Raw genomic sequence first — 18,787 nt, 5'->3', positions numbered from 1 at the left:
ACCCTTCGTGCAGTCCTGCCTGAAATACTCCTTGATGTACAGGCACACCCTTTGTTGATTTTAGCTCCCTGAAGCCAACCCTGTAAGCCGTGTCGTCAGTCGCCCCTCCCTCCGTCAGAGCAATGGCAGACAATCGTTCCGCGCCTTTTTTCTGTGCGGACGCCATACCAAGGCAAGCATGGAGGCCGCTGAGCTCATTTTGGCAATTAGGAGCACATCAACCACCACACGCATTATCCAGCAGTATATGCAGCACCAGAACATGGCAACGCGATACCGGGCGAGGAGGCGACGTCAGCGCGGTCCCGTGAGTGATCAGGACATGGACACAGATTTCTCTGAAAGCATGGGCCCTGCCAATGCATGCATCATGGTGCTAATGGGGCAGGTTCATGCTGTGGAACGCCAATTCTGGGCTCGGGAAACAAGCACAGACTGGTGGGACCGCATAGTGTTGCAGGTCTGGGACGATTCCCAGTGGCTGCGAAACTTTCGCATGCGTAAGGGCACTTTCATGGAACTTTGTGACTTGCTTTCCCCTGCCCTGAAGCGCATGAATACCAGGATGAGAGCAGCCCTCACAGCTGAGAAGCGAGTGGCGATAGCCCTGTGGAAGCTTGCAACGCCAGACAGCTACCGGTCAGTTGGGAATCAATTTGGAGTGGGCAAATCTACTGTGGGGGCTGCTGTTATGCAAGTAGCTCACGCAATCAAAGATCTGCTGATATCAAGGGTAGTGACCCTGGGAAATGTGCAGGTCATAGTGGATGGCTTTGCTGCAATGGGATTCCCTAACTGTGGTGGGGCTATAGACGGAACCCATATCCCTATCTTGGCACCGGAGCACCAAGCCGCCGAGTACATAAACCGCAAGGGGTACTTTTCGATAGTGCTGCAAGCTCTGGTGGATCACAAGGGACGTTTCACCAACATCAACGTGGGATGGCCGGGAAAGGTGCATGATGCTCGCATCTTCAGGAACTCTGGTCTGTTTCAAAAGCTGCAGGAAGGGACTTTATTCCCAGACCAGAAAATAACTGTTGGGGATGTTGAAATGCCTATATGTATCCTTGGGGACCCAGCCTACCCCTTAATGCCATGGCTCATGAAGCCGTACACAGGCAGCCTGGACAGTAGTCAGGAGCTGTTCAACTACAGGCTGAGCAAGTGCAGAATGGTGGTAGAATGTGCATTTGGACGTTTAAAGGCGCGCTGGCGCAGTTTACTGACTCGCTTAGACCTCAGCGAAACCAATATTCCCACTGTTATTACTGCTTGCTGTGTGCTCCACAATATCTGTGAGAGTAAGGGGGAGACGTTTATGGCGGGGTGGGAGGCTGAGGCAAATCGCCTAGCTGCTGGTTACGCGCAGCCAGACACCAGGGCGGTTAGAAGAGCACAGGAGGGCGCAGTACGCATCAGAGAAGCTTTGAAAACCAGTTTCATGACTGGCCAGGCTACGGTGTGAAAGTTCTGTTTGTTTCTCCTTGATGAAACCCCCCGCCCCTTGGTTCACTCTACTTCCCTGTAAGCTAACCACCCTCCCCTCCTCCCTTTAATCACCGCTTGCAGAGGCAATAAAGTCATTGCTGCTTCACAGTCATGCATTCGTTATTCATTCATCACACAAATAGGGAGATGACTACCAAGGTATCCCAGGAGGGGTGGTGGAGGAGGGAAGGAAAATGCCACAAAGCACTTTAAGCACAGCACTTTAAAATTTACAACTTTAAAATTTATTGAATGACAGCCTTCTTTTTTTTGGGCAATCCTCTGTGGTGGAGTGGCTGGTTGGCCGGAGGCCCCCCCACCGCGTTCTTGGGCGTCTGGGTGTGGAGGCTATGGAACTTGGGGAGGAGGGCGGTTGGTTACAGAGGGGCAGCAGTGGCAGTCTGTGCTCCAGCTGCCTTTGCTGCAGCTCAACCATACACTGGAGCATTCTGGTTTGGTCCTGCAGCAGCCTCAGCATTGAATCCTGCCTCCTCTCATCACGCTGCCGCCACATTTGAGCTTCAGCCCTGTCTTCAGCCCGCCACTTACTCTCTTCAGCCCGCCACTTACTCTCTTCAGCCCTCCACCTCTCCTTCCGGTCATTTTGTGCTTTCCTGCACTCTGACATTATTTGCCTCCACGCATTCGTCTGTGCTCTGTCAGTGTGGGAGGACAGCATGAGCTCGGAGAACATTTCATCGCGAGTGCGTTTTTTTTTCTTTCTAAGCTTCACTAGCCTCTGGGAAGGAGAAGATCCTGTGATCATTGAAACACATGCAGCTGGTGGAGAAAAAAAAAGGGACAGCGGTATTTAAAAAGACACATTTTATAAAACAGTCGCTACACTCTTTCTAACAGTAAACCTTGCTGTTAACATTACATACATAGCACATGTGCTTTTGTTACAAGGTCGCATTTTGCCTCCTCCCACCGCGTGACTACCCCCTCAACCTTCCCCCCTCCCTGTGGCTAACAGCGGGGAACATTTCTGTTCAGCCACAGGCAAACAGCCCAGCAGGAACGGGCACCTCTGAGTGTCCCTGAAGAAAAGCACTCTATTTCAACCAGGTGACCATGAATTATATCTCACTTTCCTGAGGATAACACAGAGAGATAAAGAACGGATTTTGGTTGAATGCCAGCAAACATACACTGCAATGCTTTGTTCTACAGTGATTCCCGAGTACGTGTTACTGGCCTGGAGTGGTAAAGTGTCCTACCATGAAGGACGAAATAAGGCTGCCCTCCCCAGAAACCTTTTGCAAAGGCTTTAGGAGTACATCTAGGAGAGCCGCGAATGCCAGGGCAAAGTAATCCTTTCACATGCTTGCTTTTAAACCATGTATAGCATTTTAAAAGGTACACTCACCAGAGGTCCCTTCTCCGCCTGCTGGGTCCAGGAGGCAGCCTTGGGTGGGTTCGGGGGGTACTGGCTCCAGGTCTAGGGTGAGAAACAGTTCCTGGCTGTCGGGAAAACCGGTTTCTCCGCTTGCTTGCTGTGAGCTATCTACAACCTCCTCCTCATCATCATCTTCTTCGTCCCCAAAACCTGCTTCCGTATTGCCTCCATCTCCATTGAAGGAGTCAAACAACACGGCTGGGGTAGTGGTGGCTGAACCCCCTAAAATGGCATGCAGCTCATCATAGAAGCGGCATGTTTGGGGCTCTGACCCAGAGCGGCTGTTCGCCTCTCTGGTTTTCTGGTAGGCTTGCCTCAGCTCCTTCAGTTTCACGCGGCACTGCTTCGGGTCCCTGTTATGGCCTCTGTCCTTCATGCCCTGGGAGATTTTCACAAAGGTTTTGGCATTTCGAAAACTGGAACGGAGTTCTGATAGCACGGATTCCTCTCCCAATACAGCGATCAGATCCCGTACCTCCCGTTCGGTCCATGCTGGAGCTCTTTTGCGATTCTGGGACTCCATCATGGTCACCTGTGCTGATGAGCTCTGCATGGTCACCTGCAGCTTGCCACGCTGGCCAAACAGGAAATGAGATTCAAAAGTTTGCGGTTCTTTTCCTGTCTACCTGGCCAGTGCATCTGAGTTGAGAGTGCTGTCCAGAGCGGTCAGAATGGAGCACTCTGGGATAGGTCCCGGAGGCCAATACCATCGAATTGTGTCCACAGTACCCCAAATTTGAGCCGGGAACGTCGATTTAAGCGCTAATCCACTTGTCAGGGGTGGAGTAAGGAAATTGATTTTAAGAGCCCTTTAAGTCGAAATAAAGGGCTTCACTGTGTGGACGGGTGCAGGTTTAAATCGATTTAACGTTGCTAAATTCGACCTAAAGTCCTAGTGTAGACCAGGGCTATGATGCCTTGAGGGAACTGTGGAGCCTGAGCCGAGGGAGTCTCTCCAGGGCTAAAGACAGAGGAGCAGCCAACAGGGTGAATTAGAGGAATTTGCAGCAGAGCGGACCCAGCCCTAAAAAGCACAAGGGGAGTCATCTCCAGAGTTCCCTGGCTAGGGAAATGGGTCAAGGTTTGTTGAGGAGGAGGGAAGATTGTCCAGGGAGGCTCCTGCAGGGAAAAACAGGCTGCTTGGGAAGCCTCACAAGCAGCTGGTGGTGCCTGTTATGACTGTTCGGGAGCTAATGTTAGCCCCTGGCTGTTCTTTGGCAGGGCATCTAGGGACACAGAGAAGTTATGGAAGGCTGAAAAGGGATTTGTACTGGCTGCTGTTCAGGAAGAGGTGGGAGATGAGTGCAAGCCTTGTGACTTTCCTCAGGAGCGGAAGAGGCCTCTGGGGTCCCCCAGTGCCCCACTACAGCCCTCACCTGCCAACAAGGAAGCAGGATTTTGGGTGGCAATAGGGAGCTCGGGCCCTTTGCTTTAGCCAAGCCAGAGGGGAAAGCTCCAGTTTGGTGGTAGTGGGTTATGGAGCATGCTCTCCAGCACCGGTAGCTCTGACACAAAGGCTGAGACTGTGGCCAAAGCCCTTCCCATCACTATTTTCAGCCAACTATTTTGTCAGCTCATGGGTCACATTTCATGGCCTGGTGTGATGGGATGCTCACCCCAGCCTAGCCCTGAATAGGTGACTCAGAAGAGCCACAGCTGGGGAGAGCCTGGGACTGATAAAGGCTAACTGATAATGAAGCCCAGCTAGGCAGGGGCAGGCTGAGGGTGTATAAAGCCAGGAAGCTGGCAGCAGAAGGAGTCTGCAGTTCCTGTTTGAGTACAGAGAGGTAGGTAGGAAGAATCCCCCTGAGACCCTAGCCCTGCAGGAAGGGGCCAGAGGAGTTGCAGGGAAGAAAGCAGAGTAGGGAGAAGCCCAGGGACAGAAATGAGGGCTGAGATCATGTAGACCTTGGCTGACAATTTCCTGGCGCAAGTGCTAGAGGAGCCAACTAGGGGGGGCGCTTTTCTTGACCTGCTGCTCACAAACCGGGTAGAATTAGTGGGGGAAGCAAAAGTGGATGGGAATCTGGGAGGCAGTGACCATGAGTTGGTTGAGTTCAGGATCCTGACGCAGGGAAGAAAGGTAAGCAGCAGGATACGGACCCTGGACTTCAGGAAAGCAGACTTCGACTCCCTCAGGGAACGGATGGCCAGGATCCCCTGGGGGACTAACTTGAAGGGCAAAGGAGTCCAGGAGAGCTGGCTGTATTTCAAGGAATCCCTGTTGAGGTTACAGGGACAAACCATCCCAATGAGTCGAAAGAATAGTAAATATGGCAGGCGACCAGCTTGGCTTAATGGTGAAATCCTAGCGGATCTTAAACATAAAAAAGAAGCTTACAAGAAGTGGAAGGTTGGACTTATGACCAGGGAAGAGTATAAAAATATTGCTCGGGCATGTAGGAATGATATCAGGAGGGCCAAATCGCACCTGGAGCTGCAGCTAGCCAGAGATGTTAAGAGTAACAAGAAGGGTTTCTTCAGGTATGTTGGCAACAAGAAGAAAGCCAAGGAAAGTGTGGGCCCCTTACTGAATGAGGGAGGCAACCTAGTGACAGAGGATGTGGAAAAAGCTAATGTACTCAATGCTTTTTTTGCCTCTGTTTTCACTAACAAGGTCAGCTCCCAGACTGCTGCGCTGGGCATCACAAAATGGGGAAGAGAGCCAGCCCTCTGTGGAAATAGAGGTGGTTAGGGACTATTTAGAAAAGCTGGACGTGCACAAGTCCATGGGGACGGACGAGTTGCATCCGAGAGTGCTGAAGGAATTGGCGGCTGTGATTGCAGAGCCATTGGCCATTATCTTTGAAAACTCGTGGCGAACCGGGGAAGTCCCGGATGACTGGAAAAAGGCTAATGTAGTGCCAATCTTTAAAAAAGGGAAGAAGGAGGATCCTGGGAACTACAGGCCAGTCAGCCTCACCTCAGTCCCTGGAAAAATCATGGAGCAGGTCCTCAAAGAATCAATCCTGAAGCACTTGCATGAGAGGAAAGTGATCAGGAACAGCCAGCATGGATTCACCAAGGGAAGGTCATGCCTGACTAATCTAATCGCCTTTTATGATGAGATTACTGGTTCTGTGGATGAAGGGAAAGCAGTGGATGTATTGTTTCTTGACTTTAGCAAAGCTTTTGACACGGTCTCCCACAGTATTCTTGTCAGCAAGTTAAGGAAGTATGGGCTGGATGAATGCACTATAAGGTGGGTAGAAAGCTGGCTAAATTGTCGGGCTCAACGGGTAGTGATCAATGGCTCCATGTCTAGTTGGCAGCCGGTATCAAGTGGAGTGCCCCAAGGGTCGGTCCTGGGGCCGGTTTTGTTCAATATCTTCATAAATGATCTGGAGGATGGTGTGGATTGCACTCTCAGCAAATTTGCGGATGATACTAAACTGGGAGGAGTGGTAGATACGCTGGAGGGGAGGGATAGGATACAGAAGGACCTAGACAAATTGGAGGATTGGGCCAAAAGAAATCTGATGAGGTTCAATAAGGATAAGTGCAGGGTCCTGCACTTAGGACGGAAGAACCCAATGCACAGCTACAGACTAAGGACCGAATGGCTAGGCAGCAGTTCTGCGGAAAAGGACCTAGGGGTGACAGTGGACGAGAAGCTGGATATGAGTCAGCAGTGTGCCCTTGTTGCCAAGAAGGCCAATGGCATTTTGGGATGTATAAGTAGGGGCATAGCGAGCAGATCGAGGGACGTGATCATTCCCCTCTATTCGACATTGGTGAGGCCTCATCTGGAGTACTGTGTCCAGTTTTGGGCCCCACACTTCAAGAAGGATGTGGATAAATTGGAGAGAGTCCAGCGAAGGGCAACAAAAATTATTAGGGGACTGGAACACATGAGTTATGAGGAGAGGCTGAGGGAACTGGGATTGTTTAGTCTGCGGAAGAGAAGAATGAGGGGGGATTTGATAGCTGCTTTCAACTACCTGAAAGGGGGTTCCAAAGAGGATGGCTCTAAACTGTTCTCAATGGTAGCAGATGACAGAACGAGGAGTAATGGTCTCAAGTTGCAGTGGGGGAGGTTTAGATTAGATATTAGGAAAAACTTTTTCACTATGAGGGTGGTGAAACACTGGAATGCGTTACCTAGGGAGGTGGTAGAATCTCCTTCCTTAGAGGTTTTTAAGGTCAGGCTTGACAAAGCCCTGGCTGGGATGATTTAACTGGGAATTGGTCCTGCTTCGAGCAGGGGGTTGGACTAGATGACCTTCTGGGGTCCCTTCCAACCCTGATATTCTATGATTCTATGATTATGGGGCATATGGGCTAGAGCCCAGAGGTGAGCCAGGTTCCCCAATCCCGCACTGGGAAAGTGGTGCACACTTGGAATTGGCATGGATGATTGCCTGAGACAGCAGCCAGGCAGTTTGTCTGGACAGGCTTTGGTGCCCCAAAAGGGGAAAGCTATACAGTGACCTGGCCACATGGCCAAGTCACATAGAGAGAGTACTCTAAGTCCTGAAGAGAGGGTACTAGACTGGATGAGAGGGAGCAGATCCCCAGACCCAGCCACAAGGGTTATATGCAAACAAGTGGGAGAACGACTGGGATGAAGTGCTACCCTATCTGTTATTTGCCTATTGGTACGTTCTCTAGGAATCTACAGGGTTCACCACCATTTGATCTCCTGTATGGGAGAAAGGGGAGGGATCTTGGCTCTCATCCGGGACTCTGGGGAGGGGGGAACCAGGGACTATGTACAAAGGTTCAGAGTTAAAGAACATCATGGAAGTGGTTCAAACTCACCTCACTGGTAGCCAGGCCCCACAGCAGGCCTGGTATGAGCAGGATGCTTGTGAAGACTTCTCAAGGTTGGGGGATTTAGTGCTAGGGCCATTCCCTGGAAAAAGGCACAACATGCAAAACTCATGGGAGGGATCATACCAGGTTCATGGAAAGGGAGGATGAAGCCACATGTAGTGTAAAAAATCCCACAGTGAAGTTGCCCCACAGACACTGCACGTGACTAAATCAAAGCCTACCACAATCGAGAAACCCTTGAGACTGGGATTTGTTGTGCTGAAGGGGAGGCTGGGACCTCAGTATCGGGTGGCTGAATGTCTGGATGACTCGTTACTTGGGAGATGCAAAGAGCTATCGCAGACTGAGAGGGCAGAGATCATGGCTGTGCTGCAAAGTCACAAGCAGGTTTTCCTAACATGCCAGGAAATGGACTCATAAGATGGTTCACAGGATTGACACTGCAGGATCCCAACTGCACCCCAACAGGGCACGCAGAACCCCTTGCAAATCAAAGGAGCAAATTCGTATTGAGATACAGGGTACACTGGAAACAGGGATAAGTAAAGTGTCTGATGGCTCCTGGGCATCTACTGTTGTGTTGATCCCTAAGAAAGACAAGTCTGCAAAATTCTGCATTTATAGAAAACTTAATGCTGCCACAGTTCCTGATGGATACCATATGCCCCAAACCGATGACATGCTAGATGTTTTAGGCAAAGCAAAATATCCAAGTATGACTGACCTGTTGAAAGGTAGATTCCTTTAGACAATAAGGCACAGAAGAAATCTGCTTTTATTACAGACATGGGACTTCATGAGTTTAAAACGTTACTTTTTGGGTTAATTACTGAAGGAGTCACTGTCAATCAACCATGTGTTAAGCAGATTACAAGACTTTGCAGGAGCATATATCTCTGATCTAGCAACATCAGCAACCCCTGGTCACTTCACAAGAAACACTTGGGGACTGAATTTTCAAAATTCAGAGATGCAGGTCTTATGGTAAAAGCATGTAAATGTAAAACAGGAACAGCAATGGTTCCTTATTTTGGACATTGGGAAGAGGGCGGCTAACTCTTTCCTGCTCCCTTGGAAGTGGAAGTTACTGTTAACTGGCCTGTGCCCTAGACCAAAAAGCAGGTCCAGCCTTTCATGGGCTTCGTTAACTGTTACTGACGATTTTGTGCATGGCTTGAGTGACATTGTGTTCACCATGGCGGGCTTGTGCAAGACAACAAAACCAAAGTCGCGTAGACAAAGCCTCGTCAGGAGGATTTTGCTAAAGAAAGTCTTGTCTGAACAACCCGTTCTTGCCATTCCAGATTTTGACAAAACATTTGAACTCCATACAGCTGAACCAGTCAGTGGTTTAAGTGCAGTATCAGTGCAAGCCGGGGGAAGTAACAAAGCATCTCCTTGTATTCTTGAGCAAGAAACTGTTCAGGGGACATCAATTACTCTCTCACATAAAAGAAAGGTTATTTTATGGGAAATCAACCAACTCAGGCCCTATCTCTTAACACAAAATTCCAGGTTCTAACTGACCTTTCTCCACTGGTGAGGTTACACAAAACCAAAGGCACCAGCTCCAAACTGCTGGGAGAAGCATGACACCACAAGCATATGCCATGGAAGTTGTGCACATTAAAGAGAGAGAAAATGTAGCAGCAGATGCCCTGTCCTGGAACAAGGGTTCTGACCCACAACCTCCAGTTCAGCCATTTGGCTGATGCTTCTGGAGTACGCTAAGAGAGGGGAGGTGTGTCCCTTAAGAGACCCACTATTCCAACTGGTAAAGGGTGCACAGCACCACATTCTAAGAATATTTAGCTAGGAGAGTGAGTTTGTGTGTGGGGGGGGTGGGGTGAGAAAACCTGGATTTGTGCTGGAAATGGCCCAACTTGATTATCATACACATTGTAAGGAGAGTGATCACTTTAGATAAGCTATCATCAGCAGGAGAGTGGGGTGGGAGGAGGTATTTTTTCATGCTTTGTGTGTATATAAAAAGATCTTCTACACTTTCCACAGTATGCATCCGATGAAGTGAGCTGTAGCTCAAGAAAGCTTATGCTCAAATAAATTGGTTAGTCTCTAAGGTGCCACAAGTCCTCCTTTTCTTTTTGCGAATACAGACTAACACAGCTGTTACTCTGAAATATGTCCTGTAGGTATCAGATAAAAACTGGTGACACACTGGTCACAAGTTTCTTTGTGTGGTGTATGGCAGGTTGTGTGGAACAAGTTCCATATGTGTGGGTGCTGGAAATATGTTCTTAAAATCCGTTTTGGAGGCAGTGGGTACATAAGATGGCCTTAGACAAGAAACGTTTGGCCTGTTTACCTGTGCTCCACTGCAAACTAAGCAGGGCAACACCAGAGACAACGGCAATACACTTGCATCTAAGGTAGACGGAGCAATTGAGCCAATTGGAGAAGCCAACTGACCCAAGGAGTAGGGGGACAACATGGTGTCTGCATGCACAGCAGGGGAGAAAAATCTGTATGTAGGACCACGCATCAATGGAAAACATTTCAAAGGTTCACCGGACTATAAAAAGGGAGGAAAAGAGCCCCTCAGCTATCTACCACTTAGGGGACATAGGGACAGCACCCTCTGGGCTTGTGAATGGCAGATCCTCTGGGCCTGAAGGGCAGCAGTTGCTGGGAGCCAGAAACTGTTTTAGGCAAAGATCGAGGTTGCTAGAATTAAGTTTTAGGCACTAAAAAGCATAATCTTTTTATTTTGTTTGCAATCCTTTTCTAGCTCTTATTCCTGCCTAGTATCACTTCAATATGTGTTCTTTCATAATCAACTTCTTGTTTTATTACAAAACCATCTCAGTACTGTGCATTCAAGGGTGAGACCTCAGCTGAGTTAACAAGCAGGTGCAGGCTTTGTCTCTTTGGAGGGAGCGAAATTAGTTTCTATGAGCGGCCAGTAGGAGGGACTGGACACTGCAGACACATCTCTGGGGGACTGGAGTGCAAGGCAAGGTTTAGACTGGCAGAGTCTCAAGGCATTTGCTGGTGAGGCGGACAGACTGGGGTGGCAGGGAGCTGCTACATACTTGAAGCTCCAGCAAAGCTCCCGCTTGCTGAGGTGGAGAAGTAACACAGGAGCTCATGGTTCTGGGTTCCCTGAGGAGAGCAGCACAAACCCATTCTCAGCCCTTCAGCACAAACCCATTCTCTCCTCCCCCTGTAGTGAGGGTGGCTAGAGACGGGAAAGTGATGGGTTCCTCTGGCTGGAGAAGGATGAAGACTGCAGGGTCTGCCCTGAGGGTATTGGGCACTGACAGGCAAGGAGGCAGCTGGCACCCCAGGCTCTATCTCCCAGGAAGGTGGATCCATTGGAAGAAAGGTCAGGCTGGTGCATGCCACGCTAAGGGACAGAGCCAGCACTGTCCCACATGCCTTGTAGTGCTAGGAGCTGGGATTCACCTTTAACCCCTCCACCCCATCACAGTGACAGGCTGAGAGAGTGCGGCTATGTGCTACGGGTCAGATGGTAACAAGAACTCACCACCCAGCACTCCCACTGAGAACACAGGCTGCTGCTGGGCCAATGGAGATACAGCTAAATAGTCTGTCCCAGAGCAACAGCCGCAGTCAGCACAGACCCATGGGCTCTCTCTGCCCGTGCTCTGCACACACCGGATCCAGAGCTCTGTGCATTGCTCTATTGAGACCAACCTGAGAAGTGAAGGGGAAGTAGAGGGTTTTGGGGACATTGTATCAAAAAGCTCGTGGAGTAGGAAAGGCTCCCTGGAAAGTCCAGTGACGAGACGCCAGCTCCCCTGGCTCAGCACAGGCCACGCTGGATCCAGCTCCCAACACCCCCAGGCAGCCGGCCCAGTGCCCCTCAGGTCCTGTCCAAGGCCTCCCTGCTGCAGGCTCTGCCACGAGTATGGGGCTTGATGCTAGCAGCTCTGGGATCGAGTGGCAGGTCGTCACCTTCTCCCTGGTGCTGCCGACACTGCTGCTGAACATCGTGTGGGCTCCTCAGCGGTGGGCCATGGCCAGCTGCTCGCCAGGCACTTGGGCTTCAGGAGAGCTGCGGGGAGTGACAGAGTGAGAACAGGAGTTGCCAAGCCCAGCCCGCCACTGGGCACAGGCAACGAGCGTATCCCTGGTCATCACGCTCAGAGCCCTGCATCCACCAGTCACTGAGCACGTCTCGGGTGGGAAAGCCGGCCCACACTGCTGGGGTGTGCTGGCCACCAGCTCTTCCCTGGGAGGATGCAGGGAGGAGGCCGTCGAGCAGGCAGCGCTGGCCTGCCCTCCAGCTGCCTGTGGCATTGCTCTGGAGCGTCTGCACATGGACGCTGGCGCCAGGACAGAGGGGGCAGAGCAGGCACTCTGGCAGGGCTCAGAGCTCAGCTCTGAGTGAAGAGCAACACTCGCCCCAGAGAAGGAAATACACACTGCTAGGGATGCAGGAAATGCCATTGACTCCCTGGCTCGGTGGGGACCTGCACAGACAGAGCAGAGAGGAGGGGGCCTGGAACAACCCCCCAGACAGTCACTGCAACATCAGCACATGCTCCTAGGGAGGCAGGGCCAGACCCCCATGCCCTCAGTTCCCACTCCACTGGCAGCCCCTGAGCCAGGGGGGAGCCCTGTTAGCTAGCAGCAGCCACAGATCTCCGATCCCCTCCAGGCCCAGCCCTGATGCAAAGGGCTGAGCACCCACAGCTTGGACAATCCCACAGAGCGGCTGGGGCTGAGCATCTGATGATCAAGGCCCTCATTGCAGCCCTGTCCTTCAGGAAAACCTGCATCTACTGAGAGCTGAGCAGGGCTGGGGCAGGAGTCCTGGGGGCTCTCTCTGGCCGGGTCATGCCGGCTCAGGCTGGGCAATAGGAATGGTCCCGACTTGCCAGGAAATCCACCCAGCCTTCCCAGCACAGATGGCACCTGCTAGCAGCAGGGCAAGCTGCCAGGAGCAAAAGGGGGGGGACGGGGGACAGGGTTAGCACAGACCCAGGGGAAGGTGGGTGTGGGGAGGACACTCTTGGGGTACGACTCTGCAGGTTGGGCTCATTCCAGGCACTCCCAGAGCTGAGCTCTGAGCTTGCTGTCGCCCAGTCCTCCCTCGCAAGGCCCAGGTGCCATGGGGATGGGCGCTACCAGGCAGAGGGGGACCCTAGAAGGGGAAGGACGGGATGAGCCAGACTCCGAGTATGGAGGGAGGGAGGGGCAAGGAACTGACTCAGCTGTGACCGGCAGGAAGCCAATGGGGGGCAGAGATGGGGAACTTCCACACCATGGCGTCCTCTGCCAGGCTGAACTCTGGTGGGTCCGTGCTGCCTGACCCAAGGCAGCCTTGCATACTCCCGCTGGGGGGGGAGGGGGGGGCAGGGCACCAAGGCAGCTGTTTGTCCGGCTGGACACTTACGTGTGTCTGTTGGGTCATGGTCACACCGGGGCTCTCGGCAGCACCCCAGGGGGGTTTGTTCGTTGTCGGCCTCCTGTCGTTCAGGATGCGCGAGATGGTGCCCAGGGCCTCAGCCAGGCCCTGCAAGTGGGTGCCACTCAGCCCATACAGGGTGGAAGCTGCAGGACAAACACGCTGCATGGATCTTGCCCCCCTGTGGCTGGGAACAGAGCCCAGCCCCATCAGCTCCTGGGATAACAGCCCACTACTGCTGCCTGCTCACAGGAACCAGCCCTTCCCTCACGCAGCCCCTAGGAAAATAGCCCGCCACTGCCGCCTGCTGATGGAAACCAGCACAGCACCCTCCCCAGCCACTAGCGGAGCAGCTGGCTAACACTGCCTGCTGCTGGAGATACTCCACTAGCTGGCTCGCAGGGTGGGGTGCAGCTGAGGGGCTGGACACCGGCTCAGGAGCTCTGCTCTTTCGTCTCTGCAGGCTGCCCCAGTGACTGACAGCTCAGGGACCCAGAGCCTGGCCTTTAACATTGAGGTGTGGGGTTCAATTCTTTCTTCCCTGGCCCAGGAGCCCGTGGATGCTCGGCCCCTTGTGAAACCAAACCCAAGGGTGCAGCAATCAGACAAGGGCTGATGACAGAGCAGCCCCTGATGGCAGCATCTGACTCCTGGGCTGAGCACACAGCCCCCCAACCACAGTTCCCCTGGCGGCCAGTGCCTACCTTGGGTGATTTTCAGCTCCTCCCGCGCAGCGTCCAGCTCGGCCCGCAGCACCGTGCAGCCCAGGCAGCGGGGCCGTGCCCCCAGGCAGGCTGCGCCGTCGTCCGGTGCTCTGTCTGCGCTACCCTCTCCATCCCACGGAGAGTCCAAGGACGTCTCCAGGACGTCCCCGAGCAAGGGGCCGTCCAGCCCCGGGGAAGCACGGCTGGAGCTCCTGCGCTGGGGGCTGCAGGTCCAGTCACCCTTGGAGCCGGTGCGCTCCGTCTGCACAAGACCAGCAGGTGTTTGCTGTTCACATGGGGCGCAGGGAACAGGCTGCTGTGTGACCCCATTCTGAGCCTCCGAGATGTTGCTGCCCCCTTGAACGGTGGTTCTGCCCTGTGGCACGCCATCCGTCCCCACGTGGTCTCCTGGGTCAGCACCGCATAGCTCAGTCACCTTCCCAGCTACTGGGGCAATGTTTTTGTCTGCTTGCCGCAGGTGCCCGGTGCTCTGCAGCAGCTCTAAGCCATTCTCCACTTGCTGTCCCTGCCTGGAGCCCACTCTGTTGCGCAGGGGCTGGGAAGCAGGTGGCTCAATCACCCGCAGGGTCGGTCTCTGTGCCAGCAGGGCGCACGGTGTGGCAGCTGGGAGAATAAATCACCAAGAGTTACTGCTCAATAGAGACAGGGTCCAGTCCGGGGCCAAGGTGCTGGGCATCAGGGAGCTGAGTTCATCTTGGCTGTGCCCAGACTCTCTGGGACCTTGGGTCAATCACAGAGGGTCACTGGCCTCAGCTCTGTAACCGGGACGCGAGCATGGCTCTGCCTCATGGGAGGGTCATCTCAGGAACTCACAGTGAAGTTGCCCTGGGACATTCTCCAAAAGTTAATGAGAGTGGGTGCCAGGGAGCGCACTCCCTGACACCGCCTCATGCAGGGCACATGTACAAAGACCCTCCCCCACCTCCCTGGAGCTCTCCATAGCGCACTCAGCAACATTGGGGGGGGGGGGGGGGGGCTGGATCAGTCAGAGACCCACCTCACTGCCACTTGCCCTCCCTACTCTCCGGAGCCATCAGGCTCAGTACAGCGACACCCACTGCTGGCTGACCTGTGCTGCAGGCATGCACAGCCGATGTGGGGGTGACTCAGGGTCTCTCCTACTAGTCCCCCCGGGGCCCACCCAGGCTGAGCCCCCAGAATCCAGAGACCAGCCCTGCGCTGGAGCCCACCCAGCAGTTCAGAGACAGCCAGATCCAGTGCTGGGGAAAGGAGGCCTCACCCAACAAACCACCGTTCCAGCCGTTCTCCTGCCCGCTGGCCCTCTGGGGCGCCCTCTGCCGCTCGGCCGGCAGGGCCCGCTGCGCTGCACCGACATCCCTGGCCCCTTCCTGGGCTGGCACCCGCGCCTGAAACAACAAGTGTCTCTGCTTAGTGCCAGCTAGTCCAGGCACTGTCCCCAGCACCACACGGGCCCATGCTGTGGAGCCACAAAACGTCCCCTGCACCAAGGACCAGGCACAGGGCAAGCAGCAATCCTGGTGCCATCACCCCCCACACCACTCTGCTCCCAGGGGGCGAGGCCATGGGATGTGCAGCATCCCACGTGCTCACCTGGGGCTGCCATCCGGGCTTCTGGGGAACAAGCTGGAAATCCTCTGCCAGGGCCACGGCCTCCTGGCCGCTCTCTGGGCCACGCTCCCGCACCCAGCTCTGCATTTCCTCAGGCAGGAGGCTCAAGAACTGCTCGAGAACCAGCAGCTCCAGCACCTGCTCCTTGGTGCGGGTCTCTGGCTGCAGCCAGCGATGGGAAAGTTCCCACAGGCGGCCGTAAACCTCCCGCGGCCCTTCGGCGTCCTGGTAGCGGAAGCCCCTGAAGCGCTGGCGCTGCGTCTCTGTGCCGTGGCGGCGCAGGACAGCTCCCTTCACCTTGGCACCGTCACTGGCCTCACTGGCATCCAGGCTGGCGTGGGTCTGTTGGGCTTCCCCGCCGAGGGGAGGGAGGAGTCGGGCTCCCTGCAGGCCTTTGGGCCCCTGGCAGGTGTCAGTCACTCGTCTGGAGGAGGTGAGATCAGTCTCATTCTCACCCCCTTCTCCATCTCCCCGTGAGGCCAGGGGGCCCAGCAGCCCCTCCCGACACCGCTCGCCCCAAGGCTGCTGCCCATTCAGCGGTTGCTGCGGCACCAGCCAGCGCAAGATCTCATCTGCCGTCCAGTACTGCACGGCTGGGGGTACTTTCCCCGCTCGCTCCGGGACCCCAGCGGGTGCAGGGCCTGCTGCCTCGGCCTCCTGCCCCTTAGCCTGTGCTCGCACTGCCTGCTCCAGCAGAGTGTGGAACTGGAGCCCAGCTCCCTCCCGCGCCACCGGCTCTGGCTCCTGCAGTGGGGGTGCGGGCTGGGCCAGGGCCCCCACCATCTCCAGCTGTTTCTGGAAGAGCTTCTCCAGGAGCTGGGCCTGGAACTCCCGGTCCTCCCGCCGCATCTCCCGGTCATGCTGGATGAACTCGGCCAGGCTCTGCCTCTCCTCTGCCCTCCAGGTGCCAGCACGCCTTGCCCGCTTCAACTCCAGCTGGCTGCGCCCATGCTTCTGGGTGGGGCCCCGTGCAGTCTCCAGTGGCCCATCCTCCCGCACCTTGCGCTTCCTGGCCCGGAGGTGCACGAGCCGGTCCAGCGCCGAGACCAGTTTCCGGGAGGCCGGTTGGGGCTCTGCCGATGCTGATGGGGAAGGGTCTGGGGAGTGCAAAAATGCAGAGTGAGGGCCCACAGTGCACCTGGCCTGGCACGCAGCCCACTGTACCAGTATGGGTCACCCCCACATCTTGGCCAGGGAAACAAAAACCCCTCTATGCAACAGGCCGGGATCCCCCGCAGGACCCCAAACCTCTAATGCAGTGCAGGAGGGATTCCCAGCACCCAGCGACCCTTCACCAACAAGGGGGCTTACCGGGCTCGTGTGGCAGCTCATCCGCGGATGCCTCTTCTTCCTTCACCTGCACTCGCACAGCCTGCACTTCGCCCAGTGGGTCCTGCACCTCAGGGAGCACATAGCCTGGCTCCTCACATCCCCAGCTCTCAGTGGCCTGGGTCCCCCAATGGTCAGAGGCTGAGGCTGGTGCTTCCCAGCTTTCTGGGGCAGCTGTGCCCTCCTGCCTGTCCGCGGTGCCAAGCCCCTCGCCACTCTCTGCCAGGAGGCTGGAGCGGGTGCTGACACAGCGCTGCATGATCTGGTCCATCTCCTCGTAGAATGGGCAGCGCATGGGTGGCCTCCCGGCTGCGTTGTTCTCCTTGGCCTTGCGATAAGCCACCTTCAGCGCTTTCATCTTCTCCCGGCACTGGTCCCCGGTGCGGTAGATGCCGAGCTTGGACAGGCGCTGGGAGATGCCATCGTAGACAACCCTGTTCCTACCATGGGAGCCCAGATCGTGCACAGCAGCCGCCTCTGCCCAGTAGGAGATGAGCACCATGACATGGTCAGCCGGCCAGCTGGCCGCCCGCTCCGGGGGCCGGTCCCGACGCATCGCAGGGGTTGGGACTGGAATCACTCAGCAGGTGGCACCGCACGGAGCTGGCTGCTGTGGAAACAGCTTGTACCTGGCCGGGATACGAGGGTCTGTGCTAGTAACACAGACACTGGGAGAATGAAGGACGGATTTGCTGGTAACACGTACACCTTGGGGGAAAAGAGAATATGTGCTGGTAAGGCACACGCTGGAGGCTACAGAGTGGAGGTATGCACAGGAAAGGTGCGTGCCTGGGAGCAGCAGTGGGAGGCAGGGGGGAACGCGCAAGTAAGATGCATGCCCAGGGGTGGCAGCAGGGCAGGTACACGGAGGTAACCTGGAAGCATCCAGATAGCCGGCCCTGGGCAGCGCCAGGCAGCCACACGGATTCTCTGCAGGGGCCGGTGCAGTGAGGGCTAGCACTCAGAGGCCTAACAACCCTGCTTGCTACCTACAAACCTGCCCTGATCCAGTCAAGGGGAGGGAAAAGCTGTCACTTGAACCCTGAGTCAGCCCTGCCCTGCCTGCAAACTTGCACTCGGCTGCACCACATCAGCTGCAGCCCATGGCAAAGCAGGGGCTGGAATCAGCCCGCAGCTTCCTAGCCAGACATGCAACCTGCACTCAGGGAGCCCGACCAGCCGCACGCCCTGCTGGGCCACGCAGGACTGGAACTGTGGGACAAATAGACAGCAGGCCAACCGGAGAGAAGGGAGCACTTCTCCTGCCCAATGCAGCATCCTCCTAGAGGAGGGATGGAAACACTCAGGAATCAGCACAGGACACTCAGGAAAAGGCTAGAACAGCTCAGCCAACATTTGCCACACTGCTTGTCCTCCACCATAGATACCCCCCCTTCTCCCAGCTCCCTGCCCCATAACCCACCTCCTGGCCCACTACCCCATTACCCAGCTCCCTGCTCCTCCGACCCTCAACCCAGCTCCTTGCCCTATAGCCCACCTTCTGGCCCGCTACCCCATAACCCAACTTCCAGCCCCCACCCAGACAAGACATGCCCCTCCCTGCCCATCCTCCCCCATACCCAGCTCCCTGAATCCATAACCCAGCTTCCTGCCCCGTCCCATGGCTCCCTGCCCTATAGCCCACCTCCTGGCCCGCTACCCCATAACCCAACTCCCTGGCCATGACAAGCCCCCCTACCCAGTTCCCTGCGGCTCACCCATAACCCAGCTCCCTGACCCCCGGCCAAGCCATGCCCTTCCCTGCCCATTCACCCCGGACCCAGCTCCCTGCCCCAACCCCATAACCCACCTCCTAGCCCGCTACCCCACAGCCCAGCTCCCTGCCCCCCGACCCAGCTCCCTGCCCCCCACAGCCCAGCTCCCTGCCCCCCGGCCAAAACGGGTCCCTCCCCACCCCAGCGCCCAGTTCACTGCCCCAGCGCAGACCAGCCCCGCCCGCGGATACCTGGGGGGCTCCAGGCGGTGACCTGGGGGGGTCCCCTGGTCTCCGGGGGCAGGCCTCAACCCAAGGCAGCGAGAGGTACAGGCCCGGCTCTGCCTATTGGCTGCTGCTCTTGGGAG

General features: G+C 55.5%; 1 protein-coding gene across 2 annotated transcripts; it reads right to left on the bottom strand.

The window, feature by feature from the left end:
* Positions 1 to 1,574: 1,574 nt before the first annotated feature.
* Positions 1,575 to 18,778, bottom strand: LOC140902446 (uncharacterized). 2 transcript variants are annotated; one of them, XM_073322532.2, is made up of 7 exons: positions 18,672 to 18,778; positions 16,688 to 17,413; positions 15,359 to 16,473; positions 15,027 to 15,153; positions 13,766 to 14,389; positions 13,050 to 13,207; positions 9,784 to 11,705 (listed from the first exon to the last, which is right to left on the bottom strand). In XM_073322532.2, exons 2-7 carry the CDS (start codon positions 17,259 to 17,261, stop codon positions 11,697 to 11,699), a joined length of 2,607 nt encoding a protein of 868 aa, XP_073178633.1. In that variant the 5' UTR covers positions 17,262 to 17,413; positions 18,672 to 18,778; the 3' UTR covers positions 9,784 to 11,696. The 2 variants fall into 2 exon arrangements, with proteins under 2 accessions (XP_073178631.1, XP_073178633.1); XM_073322530.2 differs by lacking the exons at positions 9,784 to 11,705; positions 13,050 to 13,207 and adding an exon at positions 1,575 to 2,271.
* Positions 18,779 to 18,787: the final 9 nt, after the last annotated feature.

This window comes from Lepidochelys kempii, chromosome 24 (genome assembly GCF_965140285.1).
Source record: "Lepidochelys kempii isolate rLepKem1 chromosome 24, rLepKem1.hap1, whole genome shotgun sequence".
Taxonomy (NCBI): domain Eukaryota; kingdom Metazoa; phylum Chordata; order Testudines; family Cheloniidae; genus Lepidochelys; species Lepidochelys kempii.
The sequence above is the reverse complement of the archived record's forward strand: the minus strand, read 5'-3'. Positions and strand labels throughout refer to the sequence as shown.